The 20,873-nt window shown below is 56.2% G+C and overlaps 2 protein-coding genes across 2 annotated transcripts; one reads left to right on the top strand and one right to left on the bottom strand.

Annotated features, from left to right (window-relative positions):
- Positions 1 to 519: 519 nt before the first annotated feature.
- Positions 520 to 11,982, bottom strand: STX6 (syntaxin 6). The gene is made up of 8 exons (XM_088524853.1): positions 11,900 to 11,982; positions 10,208 to 10,388; positions 9,545 to 9,628; positions 7,697 to 7,759; positions 5,387 to 5,509; positions 4,004 to 4,110; positions 2,262 to 2,356; positions 520 to 661 (listed from the first exon to the last, which is right to left on the bottom strand). Exons 1-8 carry the CDS (start codon positions 11,932 to 11,934, stop codon positions 585 to 587), a joined length of 765 nt encoding a protein of 254 aa, XP_088380979.1. The 5' UTR covers positions 11,935 to 11,982; the 3' UTR covers positions 520 to 584.
- Positions 11,983 to 19,770: 7,788 nt separating this feature from the next.
- Positions 19,771 to 20,532, top strand: IER5 (immediate early response 5). Its single transcript, XM_088524896.1, has one exon. It carries the CDS (start codon positions 19,824 to 19,826, stop codon positions 20,496 to 20,498), a length of 675 nt encoding a protein of 224 aa, XP_088381022.1. The 5' UTR covers positions 19,771 to 19,823; the 3' UTR covers positions 20,499 to 20,532.
- The last annotated feature ends 341 nt before the right edge of the window (positions 20,533 to 20,873 follow it).

Below are 20,873 nucleotides of genomic sequence, written 5' to 3'. Positions count from 1 at the left end.
GCTGCTGCTTTTGGTCGGCAAGAGAAAACAGTCGCCTTGGCAGTGGCCTCGGGCCTGGCTGCAGAGCGAAGGCGGCCCAAGCAGAAGTGAAAAGGGCTCGGGGCCTCCCTCGTGAGCACCTTTGGGTGCGATGCAGCTGGCTGGTTACGCTGCTTCTAATGCACAGGGAAACCACCCGTCCCTCCTTCCCCTGCTAAGGACGTGCTGCTCTGCCCCTGCGTGTCGCCCCGGGGAGCTTGGGGCCCAAGCTGCAAGCAGCTCCTACCTGTGGCTGGGACACAGTGGTCAAGCCCTTTCCAGCTGCCCAAGTCCTGCGTGCGCAGCAGCGAGGGAGGAGGCAGCCCGCTCCCCAGCGCGGCCCGGGCAAGGGCACAAACTCCTGCAAATCCCCAGGGACAAGAGACGAATCTGATAGCAGTGGGGCCGAGACACGGCACTCGGTCCTCAGAGCAGGATGGTAAGAGCTGGGCGCGGGTTTTCTCCATGGGGATCTCTGAGGGCGGACGGAAACAGCAACAGTTTCATATCCCCATCTTAAGAGGGCAGGGGGAGGGGAAGGGGGGTGTCCAAGGAAGTTCAGTCCATCACAGGACAAAAAACAGGATGAGCACCACCAGCAAGATAACAAAGAGGATGATAATTGCACACCACTGCCGTCGATCTGCAAGAGAAAGGAAGTGTCAGTTTTCCTACTGTAACAAGGAAGCTGGGGTAGGGGAACAGGGCTTTCCTCCCCTTAGTCCTGCTAGGATCCGGCTCCTGCTAAAGGAAACCCATGGAGAGGCAAAGGCTCCCCGGCCAGCAGGACCAGGGTGTGTCCTTCTGTCCTTCTGCAGCTTTCCCGCTCCAAAAGGGACAAGTTACCACTGCAGTCTAGCGAGGCAGCCACGCTCTTTTTCCTCCAGGATTTTTTTTTTTTGACAGTTATGTGAATTTTGCGGTTTCTCCTTAGCCAAATGCAGGCAGATTTGATAAGGCAGTCCAAAAGTTACTGGGAGGAACAGGCAGAGAGCTGTTGTGTGTTGCTGCTAGTTTGTTGTGTAACTTGTTTGCTAGCGAAACAAAAAGGGGGTAATGAAGAAAGGTTTCTAAAATAGCTCTGCTTGGAACAGCTTGTCTCAGCGCTCTGTCAGAGTCCCAGGAATGAGGGTTCCTCCTTCCCAGATGTCTCAGTCCACTTCTGAGGCCAGAGGAATGTTCTGCAGATGCTCGGGGCTGCATCGCCACTTGCTCGCACAGCTCCGCCAGACCCGTCCTCTTTGCAGAGGGAGCATTGGCACATGCATCACGGCAAAAAGAAGTCAGCCTGTGCTATCCCGCCTCCAAACAGAGCAGCTGGCCCTGGGAAAGCCCTCAGAGCCACCCCTGCGTCAGCCCTGCCGCTCGCGCTCGTCTTTTACGATGAGCAGAAGCACTTTGCAAAGATTAAAGCTTTTTTTTTTTTTTTTTTTAAATATTGGTGCAAAGTCAAGATAGGCAAAATTTGCCAGTGGTCATGCTGCCCCCAAGCCCCCTGTGGCCAGAAGGAGGCGGTCAGCACTCTGGCCGGCCTGCCCCTCTACGGCTGTATTTCAATAACCCCATAATTTCCTGTCCAGCCTAATCCTGCAGAGCGGGAACGCTCGTCTCCTTCCTGACTTGCTCCCGCTTCCCAAACCGGGCCCGTCTCCGTGGAAGGGGGTGACAGGCTATGGCCCAGCGTGCACCAAGCGCCTCCGCAGCGTGCGAGGGCCGTCCCGGGACGCAGCTTATGTGTCTGCGTGCGGCTGCGAGAGCCGCCACGCTCCGGCACAGCCTTACGAGGGCTCTGGTGCGAGCTCGGCCTTCACCCCCCATCTGAAACCACCCCCGGCAGCTCCCAGCCCTCGGGTGGGCAGCTCAGGGCTCACAGGGCACTTGCTGTGGCCGAGGGCACGTGCAGGGGAGGCCACCCGGAGCCGTGGCCGTCTCGCCCGCGGGGCAGGCAGCCCGGGGAGCTGCAGCACTGCGGGGCGGCCCCTGGCACGGGCTTCCCCACCCCAGCAGCAGCAGCAGCACAGAAAGGTATCTGTAAATGCAGCAGAGCTGAGGAGAAGCTGCACAGCAGGGTCTTGGCACAAGACCAAGGTTTAGAGCACTGCCCCCATCTTTAACCTTTCAGGCACTGGCCAAAAGCTGTTCCCTCTTTTTCCTAGGTGTGGGCAGGCCGTTGGTAGGTAATAAAGAGCACGATGTGTCAGAGCCCTCAAATCCTCTGGCTTTTCTCCCTTTCCAGGACCTACCGCTTGTCATGTGGGACACTTTTGCAAGCTTCTTCATGACGTTATCAAGCCGTGACTGGGTGCTGTCTAATTCGTGAGAGAAGTCGTCCAGCATCCTGGGGGCAGAGAAGAACAGGACTAGTGAACAAGCAACATGTCCCTTGGGGATTTCTCTGCATGCCAGTGTGCACCAATGGGCGCAGCATATCAGGCCTTAGCAAAGGAAAGCAACACAGCTGGCTCTCTTGAAAGCCCTCAAGCAAAAAAGAACCTGCTCAAGCAGCAGCTTTGGTGGCAAGTGACCACAGCTGGGACTCCTGCTTGCTTCACTGATCCCACTGAGTGCACACAGGCACTTTGCAGGTGAGCTCTGCCCCCTGCAAGGTGAGGAGCGGGGTTTTTCCTCCTTCTAAGATCAAAGTCCTATTTATAATCCATGATTAGCAGACAGTGGTTAGATTTAGGCAATGTTTGGACTTTAAATCTGTTTTGTTGTTCCAGGCTTGCAGCTGAAGCAAAACTCTTGTGTCAGTCTTGTATCAAGCAAGATCTGCAATTGCTTTTCCTGTGCCTTTTGAGCTCTGCATGGAAGTTACCCATCCAATTTCTTCCCACAGCAACTGTAATGGATCTGAAAGGCTTCTGAAGCTGGGTTTTGTCAGTGGCAAGAATCTATGCCAAGACAAATGAGTACATCTAGACTCAAGGAACCCATCTTCAGTGGGAAGGACTCTGGAGCTTGCACATGCTTAAAAAGACAGCTCCCTTCATCTGCAGTTCTGGGGCACTCAAATTGCTTCCACTGACCCCCTTTTCTGTCCTCCCTTTTGGTTAAACTTTCTGTGGGGTAGAAAAGACAGTTGTAAGAGAGTCCCATTGCCTGAAGCACCTGCTAGGCTCCAGGAAGGTCTGCGTGAAGCTCTGGAAACGGACACACTGCACTGACCTGCTGCAGGACCTCACAACTGGTGTGTGGTCACTTCAAACTCCTCCTGGCCATCAAAGAAAACAGCCAGAGCCATGCAGACTATTGCCAGCCAAACAAGGAGACTTTAAGCATGAACCTAAGTTGCTAGCCTGCATAGCTGGAAACGTTATGCACCTCTTTGCAAAGGACATGCACTGGGAAAGAAATCTAATTTATATGTAAATGGGTATATGCAAGCTAGTCTGTGAGCTACCCTTTAACCCTCTGCGTGGGTGAGCATTATTTTTAGCTTTAACTATGAATAGCAGCTCTGTGTGGCAGCTTTCAAACACGGCAAGGCAGAGCTCTGAGCTACTGCGTTGTGCAACGCCAACCACGGGTGCTACCCAGGGCTAGCACAAAAACGTGTGGAGTGGGCAAGTGCCTGGTGTCCCGTACCAATGCAGGAGGGCAGGCTTTGGTACCAATGGTACGGGATAGGTACCAAGGACTGCCCTCCTGCATCTGTCCGGTGCTGCTGGGTGGCTGCAGCCTACGCAGCACAACCGCGTGCCTGAAGGGAAGGGTGTTTGGGAAGACTAGGAGAGAGGAAAGGCAGAAGGGGCCTGCCCCGGGTGCAGGCTTGCAGGGGGAGGTGGCCATGCCTGGCTCTTCGCAGAAATGCTTCCCACTGCCTCAAATCAAGGCAGTTTGGGCACTGGCAGGCAGAGCTAGGAGCAAAGGCCTAAGGGATGAGGAAATTGGAGGCCCCAACTGCAGTATCGGGTTGCCAGCGAGGGCCCCCTGCCGCAGACGTGCTGCAGCCGGCGCCCACGCGCGGGGGCTCGGCACTCACACCGCCTGCTCCTCCAGCTCGCCGCCGATGCGCTGTGACATGTTCTTCAGCACCCCGATGCTGCCGGAGACCAGCTCCAACTGCTCATCTTGCTGCTCCACGATCAGCTGGCACCAAAGAGAAGGGAGAAGGGCAGTTAGAGTCCTGCTGCTTTCTGCACCCAGGTCACACGCAGCTGCTTGGATGGACACTCACTGAACTCCATCAATTTCAACTGTGGGGCCTGGGGACAGACGTAGGCCTCCAGGAACCACGACTGCGTTTCTGAGAAACGCTCGAGAACCAAGAGCAGCGCAAGAGCCTCCCTGGCTTCAGGGCACCACAGCCAGCTGCATGGGCTCTCCCACCATGCCTGCAAATTAGGCCACCCCGCGTCCTTTCCCACCACTGTGAAGCCTTTCCAAAGCTGGAGTTCCTAGCCAGCAAAAACCTCCCCAGTCCTTGCTGTCTTCAGCGAGCAGGGCAGGGGGTATCCGGGAGCCACACGGCTGCGGTGCCCAAGGGACACAACGCAGAGCACGCTGGCTGCACGGTTAACGAAGAGTTAATGCGAGTCAAAAGCTGCTGCAGCTTCTTTGGCTAAAAATAACAAGCCTGGCTCTCAATGCGCCCAAGGAACAGGTCTGCTGATGTTTTAAGTCATTTTCAGGGCACAGTCACGCTAAGGATTAGGTTTACCCTAGTTACCTACTTCTGAGCCTGTTTATCTTCCTAGAGTCACAAGGTAAAACTCATTTGGAAGACGGAGCAGCCTGATGTGGCAGGAGCTTTGCAGTTTGCTGCCTTGGAGAAGCAGCTATTTAAGGGCCTGGGTTTGGGTGGGCTCGGGCCCCAGCACTTCTCCAAACGAATCGCACCAGCTCCAGCAAAGACTGGCACCAAGGATCCTCGCAAAGCCCCAGATTCTAGTGAACCTTGTGGTCAAAAGCAGAATAAGGAAGTAGGCACGTGCTCCAGCTGAATCTATTCTGGTGAAGATGTACAAAAACGGCAAATATCAGCTCACTTTGTAACCAGGGAAAGCTGCCCAAGGGGCATTCATCTTTCCCAACATTTATATTCTTCCAGGGATTGCTGAAATCCTTGCAATAGTCAAGCTTAGCATACTCCAGTTTTCAGATCATCTTGCCTGTCTTGCATATAGAGCAGAATACCCAGGTCTAAAGGGTTAAAACCCCTTTGCCAAAGCCACCCTGAGCAGGGAATGCGCACACTGGTCTATACTGCAGCTAAGCAGTGGGTTATCAGGCTCCTGGCCTCAGACCAGCTGGGGAGTGGATGGGTTTTTCATTATTTATTTGCTCTTGCAGCTTGTGCACCACGAACCTGGCATACGCTTGGCAAGCAGGACGTTCAGCTGACACTGTGCAGGGGCTGCCTTACCTGTTGTTGAGCTTGTTGTTCCTCAATGAAGTGCGAATTTGCTAACTGCAGATCCCGGTCCAGGCGGCTGTATTTGTCAGGTCCAGAGCTCCAGCTCTGACTTCCACTTTCTCCCAGGAGTGCCTAAACAGATGCAGAGAGCCCTTAGCAAGACCTCTGTGCCTCTTTGCCGCCCGTCTGCTGGGTGTAGTGGGAAAGTGGAAACTCCTGTATAAACACACGCACAGCAGCACCCTTTTCCTGCCCGCTCAGCCCGAGTGCCAACCTCAGGAAACTCTGCAGCCCGGTTGCTGCAGATCCCCCTGGATCTGCAAGGGGTCCCCTGGCAAGGGCACAGCCGGAGTGTGATGGGATGCACAAGCAGGATGTCTGCAGGAGTGCAAAGGCCGCCCACAGTGCGGTGCTGAGTGCCAGGAGGACATGCAAGCTGGGAAGCATCCATGTATTTCGTGCTAACAGATGCACTGCATGAGCTGCACACTGTGCTAAGAATGACTGGGGCTTAAGAGGATGTGGATAGAGGACTCGACCTGTTGAGCACGACGACTGACAGTGCAAAACTGCAGAATGTACACAGTGCAGTGCTGTATGCAGGACTCGGGTCCTTTGATTCAAGTTACCTGCTCCCCCTGCACACCGTTTACAAGAGTCACAAGCTTACACTTGCTTGATGGAAAAGCATGCGCAGGGCCGATGGAGAAGAGGTCCCTGTAGCTCAGAAATCTGATCCCTGGAACAGGTAACGCAAGTGACGGCTGCTGGAGAGGCAGCTGTGGCGGGAGGCGAGGAGATGCCCCGAGCAGCACTGCCGACACGTGAGGGAGCCCCAGAGGCTCGGGAAGCTCCTCGAGAGGCGTGGGAGGGCGAGATGAGGACATTTTGCAGCTTCTGAATGCGGGCAGCCGAAGTGATGGGGACAATGGTGTCTTTGTGACGAGCAGCCAGGCACGGACCAGGCAACTAAGGTTAAACACGAGACGGGCTCTATGGTTCAGCTGCTTTATAAAGGTCGGGGAGGGCAGTGAAAGCCGTGAGGGAGCACGCAGGACGCCACACAAACATCTGTTCTCGTCCGCCCCCGAGGTGCTGCACAAGGGCCGGGTGCTCCCCAGTTCGGGGCCAGCACTGCGACCACTAATTGAGCACGGAGCACTAGCTGTGCTTGAGTCGCCGGTGCTTCCCAAGCTCAGCTTAGCGCCGTGGGTGTCAGGTCAGTGCAGAGGCCCTGTGGAGCACCCCGAGCAGCCCAGCACAGCTCGGGCTGCACTCTGAAGGGAAGGGCAGCTAATGGGGGAAGGGGGAGGAAGGGACCAGGAGGAATCAGTTTTCTTGAGCAGATGTCACTGCATGCACTGGGCCATATGGCCTTCTACAGCTAGCAGGGGCCTCGAGGAAAGGAAAGCAGCAAAATGTCTGCGCAGGGCCATTAAGGACTCTGCTTCTTCAAGAGTTTTCCAAGCATGTTAATCAACCCTGCAGCAAGCTCGGGAATTAGCTCTGTCTTCCTCAGCAGAGTTCCAGAGTTTGTCATTTTTCCTACAAGCGATAACACTGATCCAGTCAGGTGAGTCTGTAGTATGAAGTGCAAACCAACTATTACAAGAAGCAGCTTTGGAAGTTGACTTGGAGAGGAGGAAAAGCTCCTTCTATTACTTAGTATGGGCAATGTGGGACTCCCTGAACTTCTTGCACCTTCTTAGGAGGTTAACTATCACAATATGTTGTTATTTTTAAGGATACACAGCATCCTGGCTCCCAAATACAGCAGAGCACAGGATTTCACTTATCGCCTTGGAGTCTGGCTCTGCTCCTGCTGCGGAGGAGGGAGATTCCCTTTGGTGAAGGGTGATGCAACCCTGGCAGTTGTACACAGTCAGTGCTGATGGCAGAGACAGATGGTGAGTGGTAACTGATTACTCTGAGACAGGTTTGGAAGAGGGTGACAGCAACGTGCCTGGGAGAGCCAGCTCTCACGGGCTCTGGAATGACAGGTCAGCAAAACAGACACCGCTCAAACACTCAGCTTTGTTACAACACGTAAATGCCTTGCAGCAAAAATCTTTTCAGGAGATGAGCTACAAAACGGGATATACACTGTAAGTGCAGCTTTTAAGCTGCTTTGTTCAACACTATACACTCTACCTCGGGATGTAGTGTGGGCCCCGGAGTAAGTGAAAATGAAAGTTTCATGCAATACCTTAAAACAACAGCTGCTAAAGTTGACGAATCCTCCTCATACTTTAAAGTGTCAAAAAACAAACAAACAAAAAACTACTGCATTCACTTAACTTGCCTGTTTCTGAAACTCACCTGCCTGTTTTTTTTTTCAGCCAGTGCTTGCATGGAGGAGTTTGACATCTGATCCTTCATTTCCTGTTTGTTCAGGGAAAGAAGAACCATGTCAGCATCAGATGTGAGCAACAGGCCGCTTCAGTTTGCTGCCATGCAGTCTATGCCCAGGGAGATTTCTTGTCTTGTTGTGGGGGAGCAGGGGATTTTCCTAAAAACCGCAGCCCGTTCTGGAAGGATGCTGAAGAAAGTTCCATCACAGTTCATAGTCGAGATGCAATCATTTGTAACAGGTTATTTTGAAAATATTACTTATTTACTACTAGTTTTGCTGCTCTGCAGCCAGAAACTCTTGGATTTATGTAGGATTAAACTCATCTTCCCATTAACACACTGTAAAGAAGTGTTATGCTCTTGTCTTGAAGGAGCTGGAAGCCTGTAAGCTGCACGTTATTCCCAATTACCTCCAGTTTCACCCAGCATAGGCCAAGGCAGATTTCTAGACCTATGGCAATCCTCTCTGACTATGCCTGGAATTCTCTATTATGAATTAAGCTTTGTTCTTAAGAAAGTAAGAGCTGGCTGGTCATCATCAAAGGCTCCCAAGCACTTTGTAAAGTAGCTCACTTGTTGCACGATAGATGATGAAAGAGTCCATATGACCTAGCCAGGTTTGCTCCACCTCATCCACCAGCACAGTTCTGACTTCACCACGACATGCAGGTGTGTTTTGCTGTTCAGAGATATACAACACATCTTCCAGGAGCACCAGAACCCACTCGGCCACTTGTCAGCAGCTAATGCACATGCTGCTATGGATAATGCCATGAAAAACTTTCATTTAACAGTAGCCAGAGGTCTGCAGCCTGAAAAAAAAAGAGGACCATAAACCAGGCTGGACTGATCTGGCTCGTCTGGGCAGTAGGCTGCACTGAGAGCAGGTTGGCAAGCACATGCCCACTGCTCGGGGCTGTCACTGCCTCGGGATCTCCTCCGGAGCAGCAAGCCTTGGGAATTGTATCCAGCCCACAGCATTACAGGCAGGATAGCAAGCTTGCTTCTAGCCAGAGCAATGCATTTTATGCAGCAGAAACATCCAAGTCATGAGGGGCAGCAGAAACTAAGCCATATTGCCAGAGAGTGCTACATTAATACGGAGAAAACTTTCTAACTAGCAGTTTGTTATCAGGCTTTCAGAAAGATGCTTTTTCCCCATTTATTACCATCAAGTGTTTGAAATCTCTGTCCGCGTTCTGAATCCTAAAAGCCTAAAGCAACATGAGCAAATGTTGCTCCCTTTGCAGCCCATAGCACGTGTCTTCCCACTTCAGCCCCGCCTGCAGCTCTGCCCTTTGTGAAACTGCTGCCCAGGAGGCAGAGCTTTGCCAGGCCACCTCTGTTCGAAGGGCTCGGATTTAAAAGCATGAGTCTGAACCAAATAACCCCAACTTCCTTCAGTTAAAAATAAAAACTAGCAGCTGTTATGACTGTTCTGCAGCAGTAGGAAGTTGAAGCCACCATGTAAATAACGCTACTGAGTGTTCAAAGAGGGCCTTCTGTTTTTGAAAACTAGTGATACAAGTAAAAGACAGTTACTATTTCTTATAATTCTGAAGGGAGACTCCAGTTTCCCCTGGATAACAGAGGGATCTGGGGCCTTCATTTCCAGCATTTCCAGGCCCATCGTTACAAGAGACATTTGAGGACTTAAAGCAGCAGCTGAAAGGCCCAGATAGGGGATGAAAGGAGGCCTCTGCATCCTCGGGGACACCCGTGGAGGCAGCACACAGGGAACAGGAAGAAGCCCAAGAGAGGAGGTAACAGGTCTCTGCTCTGCTGCCGAGGAAAGCAGCTTGGGTTGTTCCTTACCCTGACCACCTGCCGCGTGCTCGTGATGAAGGCTTTGCGTATGCCCAGCTCGGTGGCATCGAGGTTGAATTTCCGAGGGTTGGCCTCCACAATGCCTGGGCGACAAGTCAAGGAATCGCCGTGCTCAGGGTGCAGCACGCACGCGAACGCCGAAACCCTGAGCGCCACCAAGGAACCCGTCACGCAGCACAGCTCCCCGCCTTGACCCGCGCTTTCTTCCTCAAAATTCAAGTGGCAGAGTGCAGGACGCTAAAGGGAAAAAGCATGCGAGAGGGAAGCCTCACACGGGCCTGGGTTTGGGTTGTCTGGTGCAGGAGGGTTCAGTGGGACACAAGGGAAAAGTAGCATTTCTGGAAGCCAGCCCGGAGCAGGGCTGACGGCTCAGAAACCCAAGCGCATTCAGCAGAGCAGGCTTCTTGCAACGAAGCATCTTAAACACACCTCGTCAAAAGGAAGGGAAAAGCACGCGGAGAAATTTGTTTGCAGAACATGTTTTGTCATCTTCCTCTCTCGGTTGCAATTTGAAAAAAAATGGGGTAAGCTGAAAATTCAATGCCAAGTGGTCTTGGTTTCTGCAAAAGGTAACTACTGCACTAGCTCTTGACTGCTTATTACACAGTGGGAACTGCATGTCCCTACCCCCAAAGACTGCACTGCCAGCACAAAAAGGATATTAATTGTTTCATCCAGGTCTTCCAAGTCCCACTCAATGCTCCGCAAATTGTTCCGGAGCTCATTAGTGGTCCAGTCGATTTCTTCTCTTGTGGCTATAGAGGGTTCTTGCAAGAGCTCTGTCCACCTCTGGAAGAGCCCCTGGGCAGTATTCACTGCTTTCTGCACCTCCCTGCAGTCAGGATGATTAAAGAGAAGTGAAGGGACTATCATCATTTAGAAAAAAAAAATAGCAGTCACGTTGGGACATTCCCCTGTCCAGCAGAGCAGGGAACTGCAATCTCCTCGCAAATAACTGCACTGCAAATGTTTTAGTTTACGTTGTAAAATATGGACTCCCTGTACTTGTGGACAACGCCTCTCCTTCCATGCTACAGCATGAAGAGCAACAGTTTACAATTCAGCTACCAGAGTTAACTATGGGGCCTTCCTCTCCAGGGGAGGTTTCCAGCAAGCGTCACAGAACACCAGACAGGCAGTGCAATGGCCTGAGCAACACTCTTCTGCAGCCATCACTATTTTGCATTTCTCCCAACATCATTCCTCCAAAGACCATGGACCGCCTAGGCCGAAAGCAAAGAGAATGACAAGAACTACCCCCGCACTACAGTCGCACAGACCGTCCAGCGCAGTGCTGCTTGTTCTAGCACCGAGGGAAGCCCCCGGCTCCTGCACGCAGGCTTAGCAAACAGAGCTCTGCTGCTCTCCGCTTTGCAGGGCGAGCGCAGCCGCAGCAGGGGATGGAGGCCGCTGGCAGCACTTTCTCCGCCCCGGTTCCTCTTGCGTCTCGCACACTTATGGGTTGGTGTTTGCTGCGTCTCCTTCCCTAAAGCCGGCAGCGCAGACCAAGATCTCGTGGGGTTTGTTTCCTCCGCTGCCTGCGAGCAGAGGCGCTGGAGGAAGTGCCGCCAAGCGGGAGCTGGGAGCGGAGGTGGATGTTTGTGGAGGGGAGGAGTCCCGAGCCCAAGGAAAGCGAAGTGAAGGAAGCCCGGCCAACCTGCGGGCGAACACCCGACATCCCGGGCGGCAGCGCTTCCCGCTGCGCTCCCACGCCTCCCCTCGCGGCGCGGGCGCCTCTCCCAGCACTTTGGCGGGATGCTCGTTCCCCTCCCTCGGCATTGGGGTTCTCTGGGGCGCCAGCATCACCCGCGCCACCCTTCTCCCCTCACGGCGGCCCTTCCCTGTTGGGATCCTGCCACGCTCCCCGGCCCCGGCCGTGTCCTCGCGGGTTCCCCGCCGCACGGAGCCAGCCCGTGCTGCGTTTTTCGAGGCCGAGGCTCTTGGCCCTGCTAACCGCAGCTGCCCCCCGCACTTGCAGCCTCCCTTCGCGGGCGCCGCACGGTTTCCGCGGGGATGCCCGGGCACGGGCGGCTCGGGAGGCATCGCCACGGCCCTCGTGCCGCCAGCAGGGCCCGACACCGACACCTGCGCGACCCTTGGGCACCTCGGGGCTTCGCAGAGCGCTTTTAGGCGGGCGGGGGGGGGTGTTTTATGTCTTGCATTTTTAATTTTGGGGGGTTTTGATTTTTTTTATCTGGGTTTTGATCTGTTTTGATTTTGGGGCGGTTGTTCGCGGGCCGAGGCCACCCGCGCGGCGCCAGGCCCCGGGGCGCCCGCCCCGTCCGGCGGCGGCCGCGGCGCCCCCGTCGCCCTTCCCGCGCCCTCCGCGCCGGCCCCGCTCACCCCTTCACCACGAAGAAGGGGTCCTCCATGGACATGGCGCCCCCGGCCCCGCTCGCTGCCGACTGAGCCGCGGCCGCCGCGCTCCGCCCCGCCGCGCTCCGCCCCGCGCCGTCACGGGCCGCGCGCCTGCGCCCGCCCCGCCGCCGGGGGCGCCATGGCGGCGGCGCTGCCGGCCGGGAGAGGCGCCCGCCGCGTCCTGCCGCGAGCTGCGGCGCTGCCGGGGGAACGGGGCGGGAGGCGGAGCGCGGGGGGGCGCTGCCCCGGTGCCCCCGTGCTCCCCTCCTGCGCACCCCCCTCGCACTCGGTGATACCCCTCTCCGGTCACACCTTCCCCCCACACTCGGTGATACCCCTCTCCGGTCACACCTTCCCCCCACACTCGGTTAATATCCCTCTCCTGTCACACCTTCCCCTTACACTTGGTTGTACCCCTCTCCTGTCACACCTTCCCCTCGCACTCGGTTGTACCCCTCTCCTGTCACACCTTCCCCTCACACTCGGTGATACCCCTCTGTGGTCACACCTTCCTATAAGCGGCAACCCCCGCTGGCACCATCCCTCACACCAAGCTACAGCCGTCACCCTGCTCTGGGGGCTTGAGGCTTCCTTGCGTTTCTCCGGCAAAGCCTTTTGGCTGGCGGAGGAAAATGGTCCCCTGTTCAAGAGGGAAAGCCAAGCTTGGGCCGCCTGGGGCTACTGAGCTGTTTGGCATCCCCCTGCGAGAGGTGTTGAGTGGAGGCCTCGCTGCTGCGTGCTGCGGGCGCGAGTTACTCGCGCCGATCTCTCCGGGTGCTCTGCGAAGGCTTCCCGCTGACTGCAGCTCACCCGCACACAGATCACGCACAGGCGCAGAGGTGCCAGCACTGTGTTTGCTGCCTTTCTTGTGAGAAGTTGTGATTTTTTCCCGTGGAAGCGTTGGGTGGCTTTTGCTGCTCGGCTAACCTGTTTCCCCGGGGTGAGGAGCGCTCGGCACAGCTGCAGAACTGGTCAGGAAAGGTCTGATTAATCCCTTGTGCACCGAGAAGTGCCAACGCATCAGAATCGAGGCTGTCTGCAGGAATGAAGTGAGTTCACTGGGCCTTTTATCACAGAAATATTTGCGGCAAGTGTATACATGCACAGCGCTGTGTGTCTGATCCCGTATTAGCTAGTAGTCTGGTGTTAAGCACGTGTATTTGGCGTAGAAGAGATGCTTTTTCCTCTTGGGAAAAGCTGGATTTATTTGGATTTGGATTTGCAAAAGTATAGGGGATTTTTTCCTCCCAAACACAAGGCTTTAAAATGAAAGGAAGAAGCGAGAGAGGAAATAAGGTAAATGAGTTGCACATGCTTCTGTGTGCCTTTCCTCCTTGTTTGCATTTTTAGTAAAAGTTGTTGAAGACTTTTAGTGGTGGTTGTAACAAGAGGATTAGGCCAGTGATAACCTGTCATGAAGCACTAGTCTGTGGTTAAATACTCAGTGCTGTGGTAAACTGCAAGGATTTGCACCAAATCCTACCCAGTCGTGGCACCTCTGTGTTCCTCTTGTTGGTGCTTTCCTCTTTCGGGCATTTCAGTGTGGGGTTTTATGGTTACTTGCCTCAGAAATGCAAAGAGATTTCCCATGGCTGGGAAGCAGCAAACTCCGACTGAAGCTTTTCCCTTGGATGTGCCTTTTCTCCTGTTGCTCTTCCTTGTGAGTTTTCTGCTGTCTAATCAAAGCTGATTTCATGCTGTAGCCCTGCCCTTGGTTGGGGTAGCCGTGGTGGACAGACCTGCCTGTGCAGATGCTGCAGCCCCTAAGAGGGCAACCAAATGTTCAGATGCAAATAAGAATGGAATAAATGAGCACATGCGAGGTAATAATTCATGGCGGTTGCCGGATGACTATTCTGAATAAGGGTTGTTTTGGAGAAAATTAATTTTCCTCTTCATGGTGCATGAACAATCAGTCATTCAGTGAAGATGAAAATGGGAAATGAAATTGAGCAAGGAAGGTGCTCTGCTCAGGTGGCTGCCACTCCGCCGAGTGGGAAGGCTCCCTTCTGGCCTTTGGGCTTTTAACAGGCGCTGTGTGATGTATTTTGCTGGCAAGTCCCCTCTTTTGTTAGCAGAGAGCTGGTGCAGGCAAATTCTTCTGAGGATGACAGGTCTGTGACTTGAGAGGGTCATTGTGCAACCTTCCTGTCATGCTGAAATGGGAAGCAGCCGAACAGAGGACACATGTACACACTGGGATGTACGCAGGGCTACAGCAGTGGTAGCTGAAAGGAAGGTGACATTGAGTGGTGGGGAGAGGAAAAAATAATTAGTGTGACTCCTTTGGGCACACAGTCTCCCTCCAGTTCCCTGAGTTCACTCCATGTGGAGTCCATGCAATTAATGTGTGATTTTTAACCCTCTTTTGGGACCTTGGTGGTTGCCTCCAGTTCAGCAAAAAGTGCATCCCTCAAAGCCACAGCTGCGGAGCAAATTGCTCCGGCCAAAAAAAGCAGCGCTTTGATGCGTGGCTTTCAGCGAGCTGGAAGCAAACACTGCCCCCATGCCAGGATGTCACCAGGGTCCCAGGGCGGCTGCGCTTTCTGTTACTGAACACGAGGCAGCCTCGGTCTGCGTAACCGCGCATGGCCCTCCGCGGTCGCTGCAAATGGCACAGAAGCCACTGCAACCGTGTTGGAGAGGGAAAAAATACAGGAAGGTGGACTACAATAGAAGGGTTGTCTGATAGGAAACCCCAGACAAAAAAATGCGTTTTTTTTTTTCCCCAGGAAACGAAGGCAAATTCCATACAGTGCTAAAAGACATGGGGCCAGATTTTTCCAAGGGAAATTGCAGCCAGGAGACGCCGATAGCTGTGAGTGAAATTTTTTTTCCCTCCTTTGTGTTTGGAAAGGTTGACAGAGGAGTGACAGGATTTTCTGAAGGGTGAGGGTCTGGGTCGCCAAAGGAGGGGTGGGAAGTGCCCGGGCTGAGGGCACATCTTAAGTCACTTGTGCAGACACAGGAGGGGAATCCCAGGTAACGGATGGAGGAAGATGCCTGGGAGGGAGGAGGCAGGTCCTGCCTGCCTGGGGGAGCAGGGAGCAGTCTGGAGCATCTACATTTTTTCAGCAGATGGGAAAGGAGTCTCGAACTCTTTAAAACACAAAACCTTTGCTTTCTAGTATGCTACTGTGCTGTAATATCACACTGTTGTGGTTTCACGGGCAGGTTTGTTAGCACTCTGCAAAGCTGAGGGAGCTACTTCCTCCCTTCTGGTTTGGGTCTGTATTGATTGTATTGATTTGTTTGCATTTTGCTGTGTGTTGTGTTTTGTTTTCGTTCAGCAGTGTTCAGCGCTTAGCGCTCTTTGCCATGTTTTGGGATGACTCTGAGCTCTTCTGACCTTCTCTTCAAATGCAGAGAAACCAGAACAGCTGGGAGCCCTGGGAGATTGGTTATCGATAACTGACTGCAGCAGTTTGAGGCTGCATCAATGGGAATCATTGATTTTTCTTGGGGGGGGGGAAAAAAAAAAACAACAGGAAAAAACCATCAACTATAAACAAACCTCCTCCTCCTGCAACCTGTGTGGGTCTGACACAAATGGCTCATTTTCAGAGGCCTGTTTTTTCTCGTCCAGAAATGAACCCGCTCTGTGGCTACGCATGAATCTGCGTTTTGAAATGTTTCTCTCCAGCCTTGGAAGCTTTTGTCGTCGGTCCCTGGGGGTTGCAGCCTGGATCTGCTCCGAGGTTCGCTTGCCCTGAAGCTACATTTTCCCTTGAACACGCTATTTACAGAAAGCCTTTTGCCCCAAGCCAACTTTTGGTGAGAGGGGTCTGGGACAGGCGGAAGGAGTGATGAAAAACTCCATCTTGAGCCTCAAAGAGACCCAGATTTCACCAGCCATCCTGGCTGATGGATTTTCCATCTGTTTGCTGCACGTCTTGCGCCTGGGCCGCACATTTGGTGGCAAGCAGTGGGGCAGGAGACGGGAAGGCCGGGCTGGCGGGAGGGAGCTCTTCGCCCCAGCGTCGCTCCCAAAGCAGGATCTCGGTAACCACATCCTCCGCTGTGCCAGGTTCAGGAGGCCGCGCCGCGAGCTGCGTGGCGGAGGTGATGGGCTCCAGCGCCGCGTTCCTGTGGCACGAGCCACCGGAGCCAAGCGGGTGCTCGGGATGGGGAGCCTGGGCCCCGGTGGGGCCGGGGTCTCCCTGCTGCGTCACCTCGTGCGCTGGTGCGGCCAGTGAGGCCGCCGCTGTGAGCGCCCGCTCACCCTCCCGCTGCTGCCGGGCTATTTCAGGAAGCAGCTGGAGCTGCGGGATTGTTAATTGTTTGTGGAGCCCCTTCCAGCCGGTGAGATCACAGGCAGAGATTAGAGCCCCTCGTCACAGCCTTCCCTCCGCCTCCTTCCCTATCCCCTGCTGACCCGACATGAGAGGGGCCGTGCAGACAGGCGGACAGACGGGACGGACGGACTGACAGACGCGAGGGGCAGCCACGCGTCCACGCGCCTGCCCGCTGCAGGCCCAGTGTGGGGACGCGAGAGGGGTCCTGCGAGCAAGGACGGCCCGAGGGGGACTTGCTGCGCTCATGCACACAGAGGGACCCTGGGGCAGCAGGTCAGGGAGCGGAGCGGGGACCCTGCCGCGCGCACGCACACAGAGGGACCCCGGGGCAGAGGGTTGTGGAGCCGCGAGCGGGCGGGCGGGCAGGCAGACAACAAAGGCCGCTGACCTCAGGAGGTGCCATGTGACTGCGCCTCTAACTTGCTGGCCATTACATCAGCCTGGGGAAGGAGCCAGAGCCGCCACCAAAATATCGCGCTCTTAAAAGGGCGCGCAAGGCGCCGTGCTCGCCAGTCGCCCGCGCCTTCCTCGCACGGCGCCACGACCCTCCCCGTTGCTCCTCACGAACCGCGTGGGCCGCACTCAGGTCGGCGCGGGCGGCTGGCGGCGCTCGGTGTGCCCCTCCGGCCTGACGAGCCCCGCGCGCCGTGTGTGTTGCCCGAAACCGGGCGAGCTCCGCGTTTACAGGCGGAACCGCTGACACCGGTGCTGGTTACCAGCTCCTGCTGCACAGGGCTGCGGTTCTTTGCTCTTCCCTGCCAGGCTCTCAAAGCCCCAGCTCTGGGCACTCGTGGCATTTAGGAAGTTCTTCGTAGGTGAAGAGCATCGTGTTTATTGCTGAGCAGAGCAGGAGAGAGGAGCAGCGGCCATCCTTTGGCTGCCAGCCCATGGGTTTAAGCCGGCAAGGTGGCCCAAATGTAGGCAGTGGCTACCAGCGAGAAACGTTGGCTCGTATCATTCTGGTGCGATGGTGGGTGGCAGAACAAGTCGGGCGGCTCTGGATGCAGTCACCTTTAGTCAGCATGGATCCTGCCCAGTCTCGGCCACCCGTGCTCAGCTTTCCCAGCTCACAGGGCTGCTTCGTACCGCTGCTCTGCCTCTGCTTTTGAGTTAGGCAGGTGGCATCACCAAGTCAGCAGGACGATATTCAAAACAGAAATATGAAATCTGTCTTTATTTTTCCCGCTGAAGTCATCTCTGGTGATGACAGCAGGGGCCCGGGTCCTTCTGGCAAGTGCGGGGGTCCGAAAATGACTTGCCTGCTCTCTGGCTTGTCTGCTTACCATTTTCTAAGAGCATGGCCTGACCTCATGGATGTAACCAATCTCATCACGGATGGAGAAGCTGCTGACAGACAGACGTGAGGGCTGGAGGTGAAGAGGAGTGACTGAAGTCCCAAACATCTGAACACAGACCTGCCCAAGCTGGTTAGACTGACCTGAGGGCTTGGGCCCGGGAGTTGCTGGCCCTCCGAGGCATAGGATCAGGTTCTGCAGGTCTGGAGACTCGGCAGTGCCGTCGGTTCCCACCACTGTCACTCGCATTCCTGCTGCCTCCCACGGCCCTGGCCCCGTGTGGGCGGTGGATCCCCGGCTCGCGTCTCCGCAAGAGCGGCTTTCTCTGCTACCCAAGCAAGGCTTGGTGCTGTCACCGAGGGGGACAGTCCGGAATGGCTTTGGGTGCAGTTCCGTGCACTCCAGTCTAGGGATTTGGGAAGAGGGATGCTGGCAGCCTTGTGCGAGAGGAGGTGGAATTTTTTAGAGGTCAAACCACAGGCTGCTTTGTTTTGGGAGACCACACCACGGTGTTCAGAAAGCAACGTCCAGAGCGTGCTGGTCGGGGGCTGAGTGGCTGAATCTTCCCCCAGTTTTTGTTACTGCTGTTACCGGCCACCCCGTGCCCTTCCAAGAAGCCAGAACGCGGTGGCAGTTTTGCCCGTAGGCCGTCAGCTGGGGCCCTTTGAGAGCCGCTGGCAGAGCAGGGCTAAAACCCTGCTGGGTCCTTTCCATCTCCTCTTGACTGCACAAACCAAAGAGCCATTTCCAGTGCTGCACGTGGCACAGGCCTCATGGCAAAGCCAACCAGGCGACCCTTGTGCTAACACTCGTGGTGGGAAACCCTCCAAGGGCTGGGACGTGCCGGTATGAAGGTTGCTCAAGAGACCCGTATCCTGCTCCTCTTGTGCTTGTTCAGCCTGAGATCCATCCCTGCGACACCGTCACGTGGCGTTTGGATATCGCCCTCTCAGGCGGCAGGTTCCCAAGCCGGTCTGGCGCGCCTTGCTGTGCCAGGCCACTTCCATGCCTGCCTTGTCCCCTACCAATGTGAGCGCAGCCCATTGGGGAAGGTGATGGGACCGAAAGCCATTGCTTTGGGGTCAAACCCAGCCCCTGCTCCTGTGCAGCAGGGCCCAAGCAGCCTCCTGCAATAGCATCGCTCTGCAAACAGCTGGGATTGGATTTGGGGGATTGGGGAGCCGATGGCAATGGGTAGCGGGGGCTCGCTGTTAAATAGCACTTCACTCCTTCCAAGCCTGCATGCAGAAACCTTCGCTTTGATGGTGAAAGCCAGCACTCGCACAGCTCCCGGCTTGCTTCTTGCTGCTCACTGTGATGCTCCTTTGGGGGAAGTCTATGAGACCTTCAGTTTTGCTCTTAATAAAAAAAGAAACTGCAGTAACTCACCAAGGCTCAGGCAGCAACTCTGCCAAAACCGGTACTCCAGGGCATGACATCAACTTCCTGAATTTTGTCCCCCACCTGCTATTTCTTGCCATCTTTCTGCCACCTTCCTTGAAGGCCACCATCCGTGATGGCTTCTTGGACACCTGCTCTGAGCCCCGAAACACCCCTCTGAGCTTCTCCATCCTGGTTGCTGCCCGAGGACCTGTGGAGAGGCAGGTGGTGGTGGAGCTGACCACTGAGATGTGACACCTTCCTAGGGATTTCTCTGATGCCTTGAGCTTCACTGCTAGTTTTCAGAAATGTTTCAATCATTCTGGCCAAAATTCCCATGGCAGCCTCCTGGTGTGGTCCAACCAAAAGAAACACCATTCCCAAAGGGTATTTGAGATGGGAGTTCCTGGGATGTGTCTGGGATGTGTTCCTGTGCAAGGCGCTCTAGATGTTCCCAGGTTGAACTCCGTGATCTCCAGAGGTCCCCTCCAAGCTCAGCCATTCCGTGATATGAAAACAGAACACTCGGCCACGGGAACCGTGGTCGCCATGGAAACGTGTGGCCTGAGGCGCGACCTGTGGAGAGAGGAAGGCGACCGGAGAGCCCGTTCCGTCGTGTCCCCCACGCAGAGCAACGCTTGGCCCGGGTGGCCCCACCGCGCGGCGCCGTCGCCGCTTTAAGAGCCGTCTCCGCGGGGCGAGCGTTCGAACCCGCGGCCCCGCCTCGCCATTGGCTGGCGCGGGCGCGGCGGCGGTTGGAGCGGCCGGCGGGGCGCCCTGATTGGCCGCGCCGGGGGCGCTATAAAAGGCGGCCGGCGGGGCGCGCTCGCCTCAGTCGGCGGGGAGTGGAGCCGGGGCGCGCTGGACGGCGCGGAACGGAACGGCGCGGCACGACACGACACGGCGGTAACGGCGCCGCGCCCGCCGTCGCCCGCGCCCATGGAGTTCAAGCTGGAGGCGCACCGCATCGTGAGCATCTCGCTGGGCAAGATCTACAGCGCGCGGGGCCAGCGCGGCGGCCTCAAGCTGCACAAGAACCTGCTGGTGTCGCTCGTGCTGCGCAGCGCGCGCCAGGTCTACCTGAGCGAGCCCCCCGAGGAGCCGCCGCCGCCGCCCGGAGCCGCCGCATGGGCGCCCGCCGAGGAGGAGCCGTCGCCGCCGCCTCGCGAGGAGGCGCCTAGGGGCGGCCCTTGGGCCAGCGCGGACTGCGGGAGCCCCCGCGCGCGGCGCTGCTGCGGCTGCTGCTGCTGCGCGGCGGGAGGCGGCGTCGCGGCGCTGCCCGGCTGCTCCCGGAAACGCGGCGCCGGCGAGCGCGCCCAGCCCGGCTCCCCCGTCAAGAAGCCCCGTCGCGAGGCCGAGGAGCCGCCGCCGGGCGAGCCGCAGCCGCCGCCGCAGGAGGACATGGAGACGGGCAACGTGGCCAACCTCATCAGCATCTTCGGCTCCAGCTTCTCGGGACTGCTCGGCAAGGAGCCCCCGGGGCGGAGGCGGCGGGCAGCCCGCGACGGCGTCGAGGCGGCGGGCGGCGAGGCGGGCGAGCCGGGGCAGATCTGCTGCGACGAGCCGGTGCTGCGGACCCTCAACCCCTGGAGCACGGCCATCGTGGCCTTCTGACCCCGCGAGCCATGGACTCGGCCCGCCGCGGGCGCGGGGGCAGCGCTGGCAGCGCGGCGCCGTGGGGACGCCCCCCACCGCCTCGCGTTTTAAGCTGGGGAAGCGTTAAGTTTATTAAATAAAGTCTCTATTTTGGAAAGGCCTAGGTCAGGACTCCTACACGGTGCTTTTAAAAAGTGGTTATGGATAGGAACGAAGTTTACAGGCGCTTTTGGGGGGGCGGGGGGAAGGTCCGCGGGCCTCTTGGTTTAGGCTCAGTGACCCCCAGGCCTTTGTTGTATAAAGGCCGGGGCGCTCGCGGGGGTTTTGTACAGTGTTCTTCTTCGGTGATGTATCTCGTTTTGTATGGAATGTAATGCTACGTGTACAACACGT

This window comes from Tinamus guttatus, unplaced genomic scaffold, assembly GCF_059628265.1.
Source record: "Tinamus guttatus ecotype Peru unplaced genomic scaffold, ASM5962826v1 Tinamus_guttatus_pri_ptg000215l, whole genome shotgun sequence".
Lineage (NCBI taxonomy): Eukaryota > Metazoa > Chordata > Aves > Tinamiformes > Tinamidae > Tinamus > Tinamus guttatus.
Note: the sequence above shows the minus strand (reverse complement) of the source record. Positions and strands in the feature narration are given on the sequence as shown.